Consider the following 16,937-nt stretch of genomic DNA (forward strand, 5'->3'; position numbering starts at 1 on the left):
ATGAAATAGTATAATCATCTATCTATCTATCTATCTATCTATCATGAAATAGTATAATCATCTATCTATCTATCTATCTATCTATCTATCTATCTATCTATCTATCTATCTATCTATCTATCTATCTATCTATCTATCTATCTATCATGAAATAGTATAATCATCTATCTATCTATCTATCTATCTATCTATCTATCTATCTATCTATCTATCTATCTATCTATCTATCTATCTATCTATCTATCTATCATGAAATAGTATAATCATCTATCTATCTATCTATCTATCTATCTATCTATCTATCTATCTATCTATCTATCTATCTATCTATCTATCTATCATGAAATAGTATAATCATCTATCTATCTATCTATCTATCTATCTATCTATCTATCTATCTATCTATCTATCTATCTATCTATCTATCATGAAATAGTATAATCATCTATCTATCTATCTATCTATCTATCTATCTATCTATCTATCTATCTATCTATCTATCTATCTATCATGAAATAGTATAATCATCTATCTATCTATCTATCTATCTATCTATCTATCTATCTATCTATCTATCTATCTATCTATCTATCTATCTATCATGAAATAGTATAATCATCTATCTATCTATCTATCTATCTATCTATCTATCTATCTATCTATCTATCTATCTATCTATCTATCTATCTATCTATCTATCATGAAATAGTATAATCATCTATCTATCTATCTATCTATCTATCTATCTATCTATCTATCTATCTATCTATCTATCTATCTATCTATCTATCTATCTATCATGAAATAGTATAATCATCTATCTATCTATCTATCTATCTATCTATCTATCTATCTATCTATCTATCTATCTATTTATCTATCTGTTTGTCAATCTTTAGATAGATAGATAGATAGATAGATAGATAGATAGATAGATAGATAGATAGATAGATAGATAGATAGATAGATAGATAGATGATTATACTATTTCATGATAGATAGATAGATAGATAGATAGATAGATAGATAGATAGATAGATAGATAGATAGATAGATAGATAGATAGATGATTATACTATTTCATGATAGATAGATAGATAGATAGATAGATAGATAGATAGATAGATAGATAGATAGATAGATAGATAGATAGATAGATAGATAGATAGATAGATGATTATACTATTTCATGATAGATAGATAGATAGATAGATAGATAGATAGATAGATAGATAGATAGATAGATAGATAGATAGATAGATAGATAGATGATTATACTATTTCATGATAGATAGATAGATAGATAGATAGATAGATAGATAGATAGATAGATAGATAGATAGATAGATAGATAGATAGATGATTATACTATTTCATGATAGATAGATAGATAGATAGATAGATAGATAGATAGATAGATAGATAGATAGATAGATAGATAGATAGATAGATAGATAGATAGATAGATGATTATACTATTTCATGATAGATAGATAGATAGATAGATAGATAGATAGATAGATAGATAGATAGATAGATAGATAGATAGATAGATTATACTATTTCATGATAGATAGATAGATAGATAGATAGATAGATAGATAGATAGATAGATAGATAGATAGATAGATAGATAGATAGATAGATAGATAGATAGATAGATAGCAGTGTGTATGTGTTCTTCGGTGTTCTTCTCTGTGTATTTCCTCTTGTATTTTCACTCTGGTGAACTGTAACCGGTAAAGTATATATAATAAAAAAGCAGAGCCTTTTGAAGCACTGTGGTGCTTTATCTTACAAAAGAATCCACATTGTCTGCTTTTTAAACAGAAAATGAAACAGATACATATGGAGCGATATACAGAGCATCACACAAACACCAATATGATCAAACCAGTAAGCAGTAACTGGAATAATAGGACATTCTGAGGAGGTATAAACAACACTCTGCCCAGATGTGGAGGGTAACACGGCTGTTTAATCACCGAAAAAAATCTTTTTCATGGCCTCCTGGTAAGAAAAAGATCAATAGTGTTATTTTGTGACCATGTCCATGAGTTAAATCATCTGATTATGTCAGATAAATGATCATTTGAAGTGTGCCTGCCATGTAATGAAGGAACATGTTCACCATGGCAACCAAACACCTTCAAACTTATATACCTCAATAACTGAGATTACTGGAAAGCCGTGATCGAGTGTGAAAACACAACATGAACTGGTCCTATTACTTACATGGCATAAACGCAACTAAACAAACCGAAAAATCAGTACAGCAAAATATTCATTCATACAATACAACATTATATATTTCACCACTGAGTAGTTTGGAATAAATATATGATATATGATAAGACAGCACCATTTTTTGAGCCCTGCTCTGTTTTATTTCAGTGAGAATACCGGAGGAACTGCATGACATTGACGGCCAGGTCAGGAACCATAACGGGGCAGAGAACGTATGGCGTATCGGTGTACAAGATCAAGAACCTTTTCTTTCTTTTGTCGTCGTCAGAGTGATGTAGGTCATGTCACACCATCTTGTCCTTTCTGACACTTCCTGATATTATTTAAGAGCCAAATTTTAATATGCAAATCAGCTCATTATATTGGATCAATAACACTTCCATTGTTGGTGTTGAGATTTAGTTGTTGATTTAAATGCTTGCTGCATTATAAATAGATAGATAGATAGATAGATAGATAGATAGATAGATAGATAGATAGATAGATAGATAGATAGATAGATAGATAGATAGATAGATAGATAGATAGATCCTTTCACAGAGCATGTGTGTCACATATTTAAATGGATGGACAATGGAAGAAAGACATATCAGACCTCCTCCTACAGCAGTTTTTACACTCCGCTATTAATCCAAGTGGCCACTATATTAGATATTTCCTGGACCTTTGATCATTCATGCAATTTGCCCAGCTAGCCAATTGCATTTTGGCATTGCTACACCGTATTCCACCTGTTTAGATCTTTATTTTAAATGGACTATCAGGTGTGGCTCTTGATTGGCTGGAATAAAAACCTGCACCCACATCAGATATTTGTGGAAAAGATCGGACACCCCTGAATTAGAAGATCTGGAGCATCAGATGAAAAATTCTTTTTATAAATTAGAAACTGGGGCCTAATCTGGGATGTTCACATGCACCACAAAATGGTGCAAAACACAAAAAACATCCGCTGGTGCCGGTTCAAGGTGACAAGAAAACACCAGGATTAACTGTGTAGACAACGTGATAAAACCTAAATGCAGGTAGACTACAAAGGTAGAAGATCACAACCGGTTCCATTCATGCCTGCCAAGACCAGGAATCTGATGCTACAATGAGAGATACAAAGAGCATTATAATATTAGTTTCTTCCTTGTTTCCGTTGTGCCGAGATCACGAGAAAACAAGAAAGGAAAAAAAAATTTTCACGCATGGCCTCTTTGGACTTCCGTAGGGATCAGACTGAGGGCTGAAAAAAGTCCAGTCCTTGTAAATATCTGACTTACATGCTCTGTAAGTGCCAAATTTAATGATAATCTCATTCCAAATGAGTCGAGAGGATTAAAACAAAAAAAAACAAAATATACTAAATACACAATTCAGTATCTAGATGTGCTTGTGAGATGTGCTAGACATTTTGGGTTTCATAATCAAACCTCCCTTGGCCTTTATTAACCTGTGAAGCGATTTCTGCTGTAATGCCGTACATTTTACAAAGTATTGTTCTAAGTAAGTTCTACATTATATCAGTGATAATAGGTATGATCACTAATGGTCACTAATGGCTAACTTTGATATGTCTAATCAAAGAATATGCATAACCCCCCCAACCCCCCAGTCTAAAACTGTTCAGGAAACAAATAACGATATGTGTAACATGCACATAAGAGGCCAAAATCAACAAAAATTAACCATAATCAATTTCCACAGGTTCCTTCCTCTTAGCTAGTTTACAGAAGTTGAAGAGAGCTAGCCATGCTAACACGTGCCCGTCGTCTTGAATCGATTATTACAGAGTACGCAAACTGCCCAGCCACGGTTACGGGTCACGCAGACGCAGTGTCGCCGTGCCGTTACTGGAAGAGCTCCTTGTTGATCCACATCAGACTGCGCGTCTCATTGGGTTTCACTTCGTACTCGATGCAGCTGAACTTGTTGCCGAACTGGCAGTGCTCACGCTTGTAGTAGTTGTAGTACTTCACCTGCCACACCGTCTCGAAGACACCGGCCTCCTTGAACTGAGACAGAACGGAATTTAGGGTCAGGTTTGAAAAAAAAAGACCTCCACCTTTCCACAACTGACCACATTGGTGTTGAAATCGTCCAAAAACAACTGTAAACGTTCAAAATCTAATTAGTTCTATATTTATATATTGATTGGACCTAAAAAAGAGGAGGTCAGAAATTGTAGAAATTGAAGGAGCTTTCCATCGGGACTGATGAGGACGGGTGGGATTAGAAATTTTGAAACCGTGCAAGTAGGAGGTTTTAGACGAGGTGAGAAAGACATGTTTGAGACGGTTTAGTCATGTGCAAAAGACGGACATGGGTTATATCGGTAGAAGAATGCTGAGGAAGGAGGAAAAGAGGAAGACCAAGGAGGAGGTTTATGGATGTGGTGAGGGAAGACATGCAGGTGGTTGGTTTAATAGAAGCAGATGTAGAGGACAGAAGGGTATGGAGACGGATGATCCCGAAGAAGAAGTAGAAGACACTTATGTATACATGGTATATTATGCTGTGTAAAAAGTGCAGGTTTGAGGTAATGAGTCGAGACCTGCCCAAATGACTGCAAATTTAGAGCAAAGTACAGAAAATGAGGTAAAGTAACCATTATACAGAGATCATGTAGTGACTATAGTGCAAAAAAGAATGACATAATACTATATATTGCCAATTTTCTGCATTCAAACTGTGCAATAACAATTTTAACTGTGCAGTAACCTGGTTTTGTTTGATCGTTATAACTACTATTTTTTTTTCTTTCGTATTCTGTATATATTTGCACTGTGTCTCTTTATAATTGCACTTTTTTATTGCTGCTGAAACGGAAATTTCCCCACTGCGGGATGAATAATGGTTTATCTGAACTTTTTTGTCTGGGCCTAGGATCGATTTGACCATTTCTACATTACCGCACAAGTCGCAGGAAAGGAATCTGAAAATCACGAACGTCTAAATTTACAGAAACCCAGAAAAAAAAAAAAAAAAGGTATAACGCGTATATGCACGTCGATCACCATGACAGCTGCGAATCGCAACATGCTCATTTCGGTACCGTATCATAGTGACGACTCGGATACGGAAATAATTCCCATGCTCAGATATCGAATTCATTAAAGGAGTCTCCAGCGTCAGCGAATCGTAGCCCTCGGTAGCCTCGATTGCAGAAACCAATTGACGTTGCCATAGCGACCGACCTCCCTGAGGACGTCAGCATTATTGGCAATGAAACCAGATTGGGTGTTTCTATGGTGTCCAATAGCCGACTGATGGGAATGAAGCTGCTTCTTGGTTTGATTGAGTAGAAATAAATAAGAGAACTTCTTGCGTATTTAGGATCAAAATTCATGTGAATATGACACAAACGAATACAATAAATTGTCGATTTTAATAAACGTGAAAGGGTTAAAAAAAACAACAAAGAAATCACACAAATACTCATAAAAAGGTGAACATCTTCTACATTTACTTTTTTCAGCCACTTTAATAGTGTTTAAGATGTAAGACAATAAAACCCATTATTGTTATATGACGTACAACATTTTCAATGTGATAAAAAAAAGAAAGTAAATATGAAAAATATGAATGTTGCAGCCCTACAGATGTGTGTTGAATGTGTTCAGATTTAGATGAAGGCTACATCTGTAGGACTCAATAGGTTTGGTATTTACAGTAAAACCTGGATTCTCGCCCCACACACACACACACACACACACACACACACACACAGCACCACTTTCTATGCACCAGTAATAAGCTCTATGTTTTCTGGTTTACCTGTATGGAGGCCTGAACAGGTTGTCTATCTCCACTTTTGGTGTGAGGAACACCTTCAGTGTCATAAAACCCATGGTATATGGCCGACTCATCATCTTTGGACTGCTGCTCCAGATCAAAGCTTTTTCCGCCGATCCCCATAGTGCTGAAAACAACAAACAAACAAACAAATGTACATTAGAATTGGGGATTTGCTTCTGTTTTCATCCACACTACTTGTTTTTCCTTTTTATTTAAACATAAAGGGTGAGCGGGCATCTATTTCACCAGGCTTTGATTTCATAATTGATTAATTGGTTAATTCATTAATTCATTCATTTATTAATTGATTACATTATTCATGATTTGCGGTTGGAATAAAGAAACAAAGCCGGACAGTAAATGTATCTTTAAAGTATCCACATCCGCATCCATGGACATCCGCATCCATGTCTCTGTGGACATCTAGAAGAATCAGGTGCACCGAGCACCAGACCCTCACCCTCACCCTCCGGCGCGTTACTACACACATTATAACCCCCATTCATCCCCGGTAAATAAATAAACAAGTAAATAAAATAATCCCGAGCGGTGGTGCGGTGACACCTACACGGGCTCGACGCTCCCCGGTTTGATCACCACCTCGATCTTATATTTGGAGCCCGTCAGCAGTTTGATGGTTCGCGTCTGTCCGAACCGCGAGCCGTCCGCTTTAAAGAACACCGGGCCATCGTTCGGCTCCATCTTCAACGACACGCAGATGTTAATCAACGCTGGAACGTCGGCCATGATGGAGACACCAGGAATAATGATAATAACGGGCCTGTGCGCACTCCCTGCGTGTAAATGGATGGTGGAAGAGCCCAGCCAGGGTTGCCAGATCCGCCAGATCAGCCCAATGTCCTATTTTAACCAAACCAAGGCTGAAACATGACCACTCAAAAGTAGCCCGAAACCTATACCCAAAAACAGTCGATCAAAACAAAACCCATGTCCTCCAAACAAAATCCCTTGGCGTTTTAGTCTGGGTGCAAATATCTAATATTATAATATCTATAATATCTAATAATAATAATAATAATAATAATAATAATTATAATAATATAATATCTAATACTGTTTTTTTTTGTATGATTGTTGGTATGGTTGTAGTGTTGTATGTTTTTATGGGCCATGTGTCCTTTAAAAACTTTAACATATAAAAATATACATAATCAAAATCAGCCCTAAAGACTATGTTCAATAAAAGGCAGCCTCCAAACAAGACACATGTCCAATCAAAACCAGCCATCAAGCAAGACACGTCTAATAAAAAACTAAACCCCAAACAAGACCCATGTCCAAATAAAAATAAACCCCAAACAAGACCCATGTCCAATTAAAACTAAATTCTAATCAAGACCCAATCAAAACTAAACCCAAAGCAAGACCCATGTCCAATTAAAACTAAACCCCAAACAAGACCCATGTCCAATTAAAACTAAACCCCAAACAAGACCCATGTCCAATTGAAAATAAACCCAAAACAAGACCCATGTCCAATTAAAACTAAACCCCAAACAAGACCCATGTCCAATTAAAACTAAACCCAAAGCAAGACCCATGTCCAATTAAAACTAAACCCAAAGCAAGACCCATGTCCAATTAAAACTAAACTCCAAACAAGACCCATGTCCAATTAAAACTAAACTTCAATCAAGACACATGTCCAATTAAAACTAAACTTCAATTAAGACACATGTCCAATTAAAACTAAATTCTAATCAAGACCCAATTAAAACTATGTATGATGTGTAATTCAGGTTAAACGTTTTACTGTAAAAGGCTGAAAAGGGATACATATACATTTCTTTCACCAAAATGTATAATTAACCGTATTAGTAAAATAGTAACCAGAACGCAAATACGTTCACACGTTACGTTGGACCTCAATAAAAAAATTAAAATAAAAAAACACCCATATCAATAACAGAAAATGTTTACCTCGTAGTCGGGATTTGACGAGGACTTGGCAACCCGGTTGCTGCCCGCTCCCAGGAAGCTGCACCGGTAGAACAATTCCCAAAAATAAGATAAAGACACATGACTAATCCCTGAAATAACCCCCCTTTAAAATGTAAAGTCTATACCCTTAAAATATAAAATGTAAAGTCTATACTCTTCAAATATAAAATGTAAAGTCTATACCCTTAAAATATAAAATGTAAAGTCTATACTCTTAAAATATAAAATGTAAAGTCTATACCCTTAAAATATAAAATGTAAAGTCTATACTCTTAAAATATAAAATGTAAAGTCTATACCCTTAAAATATAAAATGTAAAGTCTATACTCTTAAAATATAAAATGTAAAGTCTATACCCTTAAAATATAAAATGTAAAGTCTATACTCTTAAAATATAAAATGTAAAGTTTACACCCTTAAAATATAAAATGTAAAGTCTACACTTTTAAAATATAAAATGTAAAGTCTATACCCTTAAAATATAAAATGTAAAGTCTACACCCTTAAAATATAAAATGTAAAGTTTACACCCTTAAAATATAAAATGTAAAGTCTATACTCTTAAAATATAAAATGTAAAGTCTATACCCTTAAAATATAAAATGTAAAGTCTATACTCTTAAAATATAAAATGTAAAGTCTACACTCTTAAAATATAAAATGTAAAGTCTACACTCTTAAAATATAAAATGTAAAGTCTATACTCTTAAAATATAAAATGTAAAGTCTATACACTTAAAATATAAAATGTAAAGTCTATACTCTTAAAATATAAAATGTAAAGTTTACACCCTTAAAATATAAAATGTAAAGTCTATACCCTTAAAATATAAAATGTAAAGTTTACACCCTTAAAATATAAAATGTAAAGTCTATACTCTTAAAATATAAAATGTAAAGTTTACACCCTTAAAATATAAAATGTAAAGTCTATACTCTTAAAATATAAAATGTAAAGTCTATACCCTTAAAATATAAAATGTAAAGTCTATACTCTTAAAATATAAAATGTAAAGTCTATACCCTTAAAATATAAAATGTAAAGTCTATACTCTTAAAATATAAAATGTAAAGTTTACACCCTTAAAATATAAAATGTAAAGTCTACACTTTTAAAATATAAAATGTAAAGTCTATACCCTTAAAATATAAAATGTAAAGTCTACACCCTTAAAATATAAAATGTAAAGTTTACACCCTTAAAATATAAAATGTAAAGTCTATACTCTTAAAATATAAAATGTAAAGTCTATACCCTTAAAATATAAAATGTAAAGTCTATACTCTTAAAATATAAAATGTAAAGTCTACACTCTTAAAATATAAAATGTAAAGTCTACATTCTTAAAATATAAAATGTAAAGTCTATACTCTTAAAATATAAAATGTAAAGTCTATACACTTAAAATATAAAATGTAAAGTCTATACTCTTAAAATATAAAATGTAAAGTTTACACCCTTAAAATATAAAATGTAAAGTCTATACCCTTAAAATATAAAATGTAAAGTTTACACCCTTAAAATATAAAATGTAAAGTCTATACTCTTAAAATATAAAATGTAAAGTTTACACCCTTAAAATATAAAATGTAAAGTCTATACTCTTAAAATATAAAATGTAAAGTCTACACTCTTAAAATATAAAATGTAAAGTCTATACTCTTAAAATATAAAATGTAAAGTCTACACTCTTAAAATATAAAATGTAAAGTCTATACTCTTAAAATATATATGTGTAATGTAATGTCTATACTCTTCACTGATTTATTTCTATAAAGCCGTTTTGTGAGAACAACCGCTGTCAAAAGCACAATAAAAAAAAAAAATTCTTGAAACAAAAATAAATAAATAAATAATTGGACAATTCATGACAATTTGCATTTAATTAGGTCTGAATATTGATCTGGTATAATAATTAGCAATTTTACCCAAAACTGACACATTGCACACACCACACATGGCACCCACCATGTTTGTACTCGAAAAGAAAGTTTTGTCCAAAAGAAAAAAACAACAAAAAAAAACCCATTAAATAAAGTTAATTATTTTTAATTTAATGAACAAACAGCACACTGTATTGTGTGTGTAAATGTGTGTGTTTTTCTTGTAGACACGGAAATATGAGATTACATACAACATTAGATACACAGATTTGTAAGATTTAACTTACAGTAATATATTAAATCTTTGAAAAAACATGATAATAATGATATTAATTGTGATAACAGTACATAAAAAACCTTTACAAATATATTTTTTCTGCATTTCGTTATTAAAATGGTGTAGATGTGCATTCCATTTTAAGTCTTTGATTTACAGCTCCATCGGTCCTTTCGGATAATTTTCCCACAATAAATGCGAGTCTGTCCCTCATGAACTGCATGAAAACTGTCATTTCTCCAGGCAGCATCTGACACTCGAGACATCCGGTGTTTTTCTAACACAGAGGAGACTGCCTTAAAAATGTCATTAAAAAGAGGAAAAGTAAGTTCAGACATCATCGTCATCGCTGTTTATCGCTCAAGCTCGGCCTCCAGGATTTCCCCCCAGGTCTCCACGTCCAGATCGCACATGTTGTTCTGGGGCAGATCCTCAGCACAGCGGATGTTGCTGTACTTTCCCTTCAACCATCTTCTCTTCACGCAGCTTTTCTGGTAGTTACGCACCAAAGTCACCTACAGGCAGAGGTGGAAAGAGTCATAAAACATTCTACTCAAGTAAAAGTCATTATTGATTGATTAAATGAAATTCTACTTAAGTACAAGTAAAGTTACATTTATACAAATCGCATAGTAAATTTTTTATCTACTAGTGCATTAACAAAAAAAAAAACAGTCCATGACTTGAGTCTGATGTGAGTTATATGCCGTGAGAGGAATCGTAAATGCAACTTTTTCAGAAGTGACTAATCAAAACCCTTTGATTGGACACTGCATTCTGAATAAAAGTGTGTGATTGGTTATACAGTTCTGCTCGAATTCGAAACGCAACATCAGCACAACTACTCTAAAATATAAATCTTCTCATATGACATTTCAATTGTAGCACTGTTTATTGTTCTAGCTTCATTGTGCAGTGACCATTTTCAACAGCCTGGAGAAGCCTCTTGAGAACAGGAGCTTTGAGGGCTGGTTTGGACTCTTCTTAATGTCAGCAGTCTGCTACGATGGCTCAGGAGCATCGGTTGCATTTGATCACCATCACTGCAGACCTCAACATCGTTCAGCTGTAATAAATGGACGTTCTGTGCTACATTAGGTTCCCCTTTTAAGTCTGGTTCCTCAAAAGGTTTCTTCCATTTTAGGAAGTTTTTCCTTCAGCACAGTCACCACCGGCTTCGCTTATCAGAGACAAACTCAGCATTATAAATAACAATCTTATTCATTCTTTATTATTATGATGTCTGTAAAGCTGCTTCGAGACGATGTCCATTGTAAAAGCGCTCTACTAATTCAAATGAATTCAAATTGAATTGAACAATTCAGAAATTATTCAATTCGAATATTATTCAAAGCTTTTTTTTGACCGAGTAACCTTTTTTAAAAAATTTTAAAAACCACTTTAAGGTAAAAGTACACAAATAACGACTCTATTACAGTAACGCGAGTTAAGGTAATTCGTTACTTTCCACCTCAGCCTTGAGGAAAAAGCCAGGAAGGAACATTTTTCATCACACACGTACATTCAGAGAGAACAAGAAGTGTGAACTTGTGGATTTCTCTCTTCCTACTATACACAGCTGAGGTCATAAGTTTACATAAGCAACATCTGCATAATGTTAAATGTTTTACTTTAGAACTGCCCTGTGGCCAAAAGTTGACCTGACCATAAGATTGTCATGTGATTCTTTATCAACAGCTCATTCCACATTTAGTCTTCATTTTCTCTTACAGTAGCCTTCACTCTTCTGGGAAGATGTTCCAGTAGATTCTGTGGAGGTTTGTGAGATTTCATTTAGCCACAAAGGTGCCATTAGAGTCAGGTACTGATGCAGGGTGAGGCGAGGAAGCCTGGTGTTGGAGCTCTATATTGGGCCACTCAAGATCTTTCATTCCAACCCCACCATGGTCAGGTGTCTACACATGTTTTTTGATATATCGAAACCTTCCCAGAAGACATTCTGCAAGGTGTACGTGAACCTATGACCTTGTGAGTAACCGACCTTCCAGGACAACCCATTGCTCCGGTCTCCGTCCACCTCCCTGTGACAGACGGCCAGCGTGTCCAGACAGTGGCTCCTCCACAGGTTATCGCTGCCCTCGATGATTACATTCCAGCGTTTGCAAGTGAGTGAAGCGTGACACAGGCTCCTCACGTCCAGCTCACCGAAGATCTTCACGCTTATCTCAGTAGGGAGCGTTTCTGTGAAGTTCAGCTCTGGTCCTCCATTCTTGATGGACACCAATGATATGAGTCCTTCTCCAGCAGCATGGAGGTTGCGGTTCCTTTTAAGGACATGCTGCATCTCTCAGCCTCACCGTACATGCCCTTTAGCTAAAGCTGCAAGATAAATGAGTTGAATTAGTGTGGTAGTAGTCTGGTTGGCTGGAAGCCAAGTTTTAAGACTTTCTTAATTGGGATGTAAATATTGGTGTAAATACTGTATCTGTTTACACAAAATAAGGTGTAATAATAATAATAATAATAATAATAATAATAATAATAATAATGAAACTAGTGCTTATAATATACCCTAGACCAGGGGTCACCAACCTTTTTAAAACTGAGAGCTACTTCTTGGGTACTGATTAATGTGAAGGGCTACCAGTTTGATACACACAGTTTTCAGTTTGATCTGAAATAACAAATTTGCTCAATTTACCTTTTATTATATGTTATTATTAATAATTATTGATATTCATCTATGTGAAGACACTGATCATGGTAATGATTTCTCATAATAATTATCAACAATGATTTAACAAAGTAGGAAACAGCTGTGGTCCTTGCGGGCTACCTGGTGCCCATGGGCACCACGTTGGTGACCCCTGCTCTATAGGGCATGGTTTCTAATCATGTGATCGAAATTCACATAATAATTCACGCCAACAACAAAAATAATAAAGTGGCTTGTAGTAAAGTACTCTACCCTTAGAGTAGGGTACCGTCTCTAATCACATGATCTAAATCATAACTCATGCCATCTTTATTCCCTAAAAATATAATAATAATAAAAATAATAATAATAATAAAAATAAAACAATAATAAAAATAATAATAATAATAAAAATAAAATAATAATAAAAATAGAAATAAACAATAATAATAATAATAATAATAATAATAATAAAATAAATAAATAAATAAATAAATAAATAAATAAATAAATAATAAGAATAATGTGGCTTGTAAAATCCTTAGAGGAATCCAAAATCATAATTCATGCCATGTTTATTCCCTACAAATACAACAACAACAACAACAATTAATTGACTTGTAATAATGTAACCTATTCCTAAAATAAGTATGGTATCTAATCATGCAATCAAAATCATAATTCATACTAAGCTTTAAAAAAATAAATAAATAAAAAAATAAAATAAAATAATAATAATAATAATAATAATAATAATAATAATAATAATATCGCTAGTAGTAATAATTTTACTTAAAATATTAATAATTTTTATCCTTAGAGTATGGTACCCATGCTATGTTTATCCCATCAAAAATAACATAAATTAACAACAACAACAACAACAACAACAACAAGTACATGAAGAAGTGAAGGAATTCCTGGATACAAACAGAAACTATTCCTATTTCCTAAAACATGGCATTCTCACTGAAATAGCTGTGAATAGAGTTTAAGTAAATATGTTTATAATAAAAATAATATATTATAATTGTGTTTGTAATAATCTAAAGTATAAGTGATCTAATGAGAAAATGAGATACAGATACAGCTGCCTCGAACAAATAGGAAGTATAACCAAATAGGAAGCTCATAATCTATTCCCATTGCATATGATTGTAAATATAAAGCATGCACTGTATAAATCCTTCAATTTAGACTGGAGATCATAATAAATTAGCTGAAAAGATACAGATTTTTACCCTCGGTGGTGCAGTTTCGCTTTCGTGTGACAGCTCACCGTTTAAATGCCTTGTTTATTGACACGCATGGCGTCACCGCCTTTACTTTCACTGCGCATGCGCAGAGGTTTCGCAACCCCCCCCCCCAGTTTGAAAGAGCGAATAGGTGTCCATGAACACACTCACGCAACCGCTAAATAACTTAAAAATAATTGTATTATTGTAAAAATAATTGTATTATTGTAACTTTAATGCGTTTAATCAGACTAGGGAATCACTCAGTAAATACAAAAAGCCTACCCATAGAGAACGAAGCTTCTGCGCAAGCGCGAAGTTGTTTACATTCGTTCCCATAATGATAAACATTTATATATCATTATTATTATATATAATATACAATACAATACACACACATACACATATTGTAATTTTACGAATCTTTAATATGAACCAATCGTTAAAAAAAACCAATTGTTTTGTTTTATTTTAATGTTTAAGCGATAAACAGCAACGCGCATGCGCAAGAGTCTAACTCTACCCGGAAGTGCCCACCGAAAAAAAAAAACGTGTAAGGATGAAGAGATTATTTACGTTTTAAATACTATTAGGTTTTGTTTTATTCGTCACTTTTCCCACAAGTACAAACCTAACAGGTAGGCCACCTTGAAGTAGGGTTGATTTATTTATATTTTGTAAAATCACTAAATATAATTCATTAATGCATGTCAGAGTAAGTGATGCACCTTTGGTGGTTAGTGTTAAAGTTAACGTCATCACGTGATGTCTCTTATTTCAGAATGCCAGAGTTTGAGTTGGAGCAGGTGGATGGAGAAGGAGAAGAAGGTGAAAGAGGAGAAAGAAAGCTCATTGATTTGCCCCATGGAGACTCTATGATCGGTAGAGGACCATTTCTGGGCGTATGTCATTTATTCCTACTTATTTCTACAAAACAGACATTTGACAGAATGTAAACCACTGCATTAATCTCTATGGAACAGCTTCCCATCTCTGGTCCATGCAGGAACTCTGTCTTGTCCTGTACATAACACTACAATATCCAGGATAGGAAGGGTTTCCTCCCCCTTGATCAGGGCTGGGGAAAATATGATGATATGTCAGTGCCTGAAAATGATCATCAGTATTATGTTTAAAATCATAACTTAAAGTTTCACTTTCGATTGGATAAAAAAAAAAGGAATATAAATATATATATATATCCTGCTGTAATTGCAGTCTTAGGCCTCTAGGGGTCACCAATTGTTTCCATTTAAAGGTTTTTAATATGTAACGAAATGTAATTCACGAGTTCTTCGTTAATATTGATGAAACAATGTCATATTTTGTATTTCTTAGTTTACATCTGCTGTGAGACTAACTCTTGCACTTTCTGTCTGTCCTCGAACAGGTGAGCGATAAACGAGTGTCCAGGAACCACGGGATTCTGGAGAACCTGGACGGACAGCTGCGTCTCAAACCCGTAGGAGGAATTTTTATTTCTAACCTCAACCCTTATGTGTGAGTTTGTCTCACATTAAACAAAGGACGGGTTTAATAAAAGAGTCTTTGTCCTGCTCTTCGTCTTCCCCATCACTCTGTCTCTCTCTCTCTCTCTCTCTCTCTCTCTCTCTCTCTCTCTCTCTCTCTCTCTCTCTCTCTCTTACTCTTTTCCCTTATTCTCTCTCTTTTAATTTCTCTCTGTATCTCTTTTATTCCCTCATTCTCTCTTGCTCTGTCTCTCATTTTCTTTATTGTCTATTCTCTCTGTCTCTAACTCTATTGTGCTTTCTTTTTTCTGTAATGCTTTCTCCCTCCCTCCCTCCCTCTCTCTGCCTATCTCTCTCTGCCTATCTCTCTCTCTCCAGTAATTTTTATAGCCAAAGCAATTTCAAAAGGAAAGAGGGGAAAAAGCAGGAGAAATAAAATCAAAATGAAGGATAAAATATAAGCAAATAAAATACCGATATAGTAAAATAAGCGAGAAATGGCGCGAACACTGTAATACATTAATATAAGATTAATATTAACGTGCTAGTGTTATAAACTGTTAGTATTACGTTGGGCCTCACACTTAACACACATTCCTATGGTGTCTGTGCGGCGTCTATATGATCTGAAGCCAAAGTCCTTCAGCCAGGTGCAGAACAAAATTCTCCAGAAGCTCCAATGTGCAGCTGAACATATAACAGTCAGTGGGGAAGACAGGTAACGAATAGACAGCACAATAGACAGTAGGTCATAGACACACACATGGATACACAATAAACACAAAAAAGGCTAAACATTGCACGTCAGTTCAGGCGTTGAGGCTTATCGCACAATAATTGTTTACATTGTAGGAATTAGTGCAGAAGTGGCAAGACTGTAAAACTGTGTGTGATTAAATATAAAGTGCTGAAGTGATGGAATAAATGACACATGACTAGTCTGGATAACGCACAAGACCGAACACGTGAGCGGTTGACGCGGTTCAGCCGTGGCGAGTACGTGAGGTAAACGGAACGTCTCTGGTGACCGTGTCTTCTTACCCAGTAAGAAAACATGGTCACGTTTTGTCCTGTGTGTGTGTGTGTGTGTGTGTGTGTGTGTGTGTGTGTGTATTTATACATTTCCTGCATTAAACCGAAGAAGGAGAACATATGCACTACTATGTGTGCTGTGTGTGTGTGTGTGTTTCTTCCCCGATCAGGACAGACATCGTAGATCGCATGGGAAACCTGTCCATCTATTAATACATATACCGAATATCTGGAGAAAAGAAAAATGAATAAGTAAAAACAATAATAATACAGAAGAGCAATTCGAAGAATGGAAGAAAAGTAACACAGGGAGGAGGAGGAGGAGGGTGGAGGGTCTCTCTCTCTCTCTCTCTCTCTCTCTCTCTCTCTCTCTCTCTTCCCTCCCTCTCTC

The 16,937-nt window shown here is 34.4% G+C and overlaps 3 protein-coding genes across 4 annotated transcripts in view; 1 reads left to right on the forward strand and 2 right to left on the reverse strand.

Moving 5' to 3' along the window:
* Window positions 1–1,769: 1,769 nt before the first annotated feature.
* Window positions 1,770–6,849, reverse strand: cnrip1a (cannabinoid receptor interacting protein 1a). The gene is made up of 3 exons (XM_083521959.1): window positions 6,599–6,849; window positions 6,010–6,154; window positions 1,770–4,247 (listed from the first exon to the last, which is right to left on the reverse strand). Exons 1-3 carry the CDS (start codon window positions 6,775–6,777, stop codon window positions 4,083–4,085), a joined length of 489 nt encoding a protein of 162 aa, XP_083378085.1. The 5' UTR covers window positions 6,778–6,849; the 3' UTR covers window positions 1,770–4,082.
* A 3,009-nt stretch (window positions 6,850–9,858) lies between these two features.
* fbxo48 (F-box protein 48) lies at window positions 9,859–14,344 on the reverse strand. Of its 2 annotated transcripts, none has more exons than XM_083522892.1 (3): window positions 14,090–14,344; window positions 12,157–12,494; window positions 9,859–10,669 (listed from the first exon to the last, which is right to left on the reverse strand). In XM_083522892.1, exons 2-3 carry the CDS (start codon window positions 12,457–12,459, stop codon window positions 10,508–10,510), a joined length of 465 nt encoding a protein of 154 aa, XP_083379018.1. In that variant the 5' UTR covers window positions 12,460–12,494; window positions 14,090–14,344; the 3' UTR covers window positions 9,859–10,507. The 2 variants fall into 2 exon arrangements, with proteins under 2 accessions (XP_083379018.1, XP_083379017.1); XM_083522891.1 differs by having other exon boundaries at window positions 14,052–14,146.
* Window positions 14,345–14,473: 129 nt separating this feature from the next.
* Window positions 14,474–16,937, forward strand: part of aplf (aprataxin and PNKP like factor) — a 17,145-nt gene continuing 14,681 nt past the window's right edge. The window contains exons 1-3 of the mRNA XM_083522797.1: window positions 14,474–14,683; window positions 14,827–14,947; window positions 15,436–15,507. Of these exons, the coding sequence (XP_083378923.1) occupies window positions 14,547–14,683; window positions 14,827–14,947; window positions 15,436–15,507 (330 nt within the window). The 5' untranslated portion in view covers window positions 14,474–14,546. The remainder of the gene's footprint in view (window positions 14,684–14,826; window positions 14,948–15,435; window positions 15,508–16,937) is intronic.

The sequence above is a fragment of the Silurus aristotelis genome (assembly GCF_946808225.1).
Source record: "Silurus aristotelis genome assembly, chromosome: 20".
Classification (NCBI taxonomy): Eukaryota; Metazoa; Chordata; class Actinopteri; order Siluriformes; family Siluridae; genus Silurus; species Silurus aristotelis.

Coding starts and splice junctions, on each gene's coding strand:
- cnrip1a (XM_083521959.1), bottom strand. CDS start 6,777: ATGGCCGACGTTCCAGCGTTGATTAACATCTGCGTGTCGTTGAAGATG. Junction 6,155..6,598: donor CCGGGGAGCGTCGAGCCCGT/GTAGGTGTCACC, acceptor TGTTGTTTTCAG/CACTATGGGGATCGGCGGAA. Junction 4,248..6,009: donor CTGTTCAGGCCTCCATACAG/GTAAACCAGAAA, acceptor GTTCTGTCTCAG/TTCAAGGAGGCCGGTGTCTT.
- fbxo48 (XM_083522892.1), bottom strand. CDS start 12,459: ATGCAGCATGTCCTTAAAAGGAACCGCAACCTCCATGCTGCTGGAGAA. Junction 10,670..12,156: donor GCAATGGGTTGTCCTGGAAG/GTCGGTTACTCA, acceptor CTCTGCCTGTAG/GTGACTTTGGTGCGTAACTA.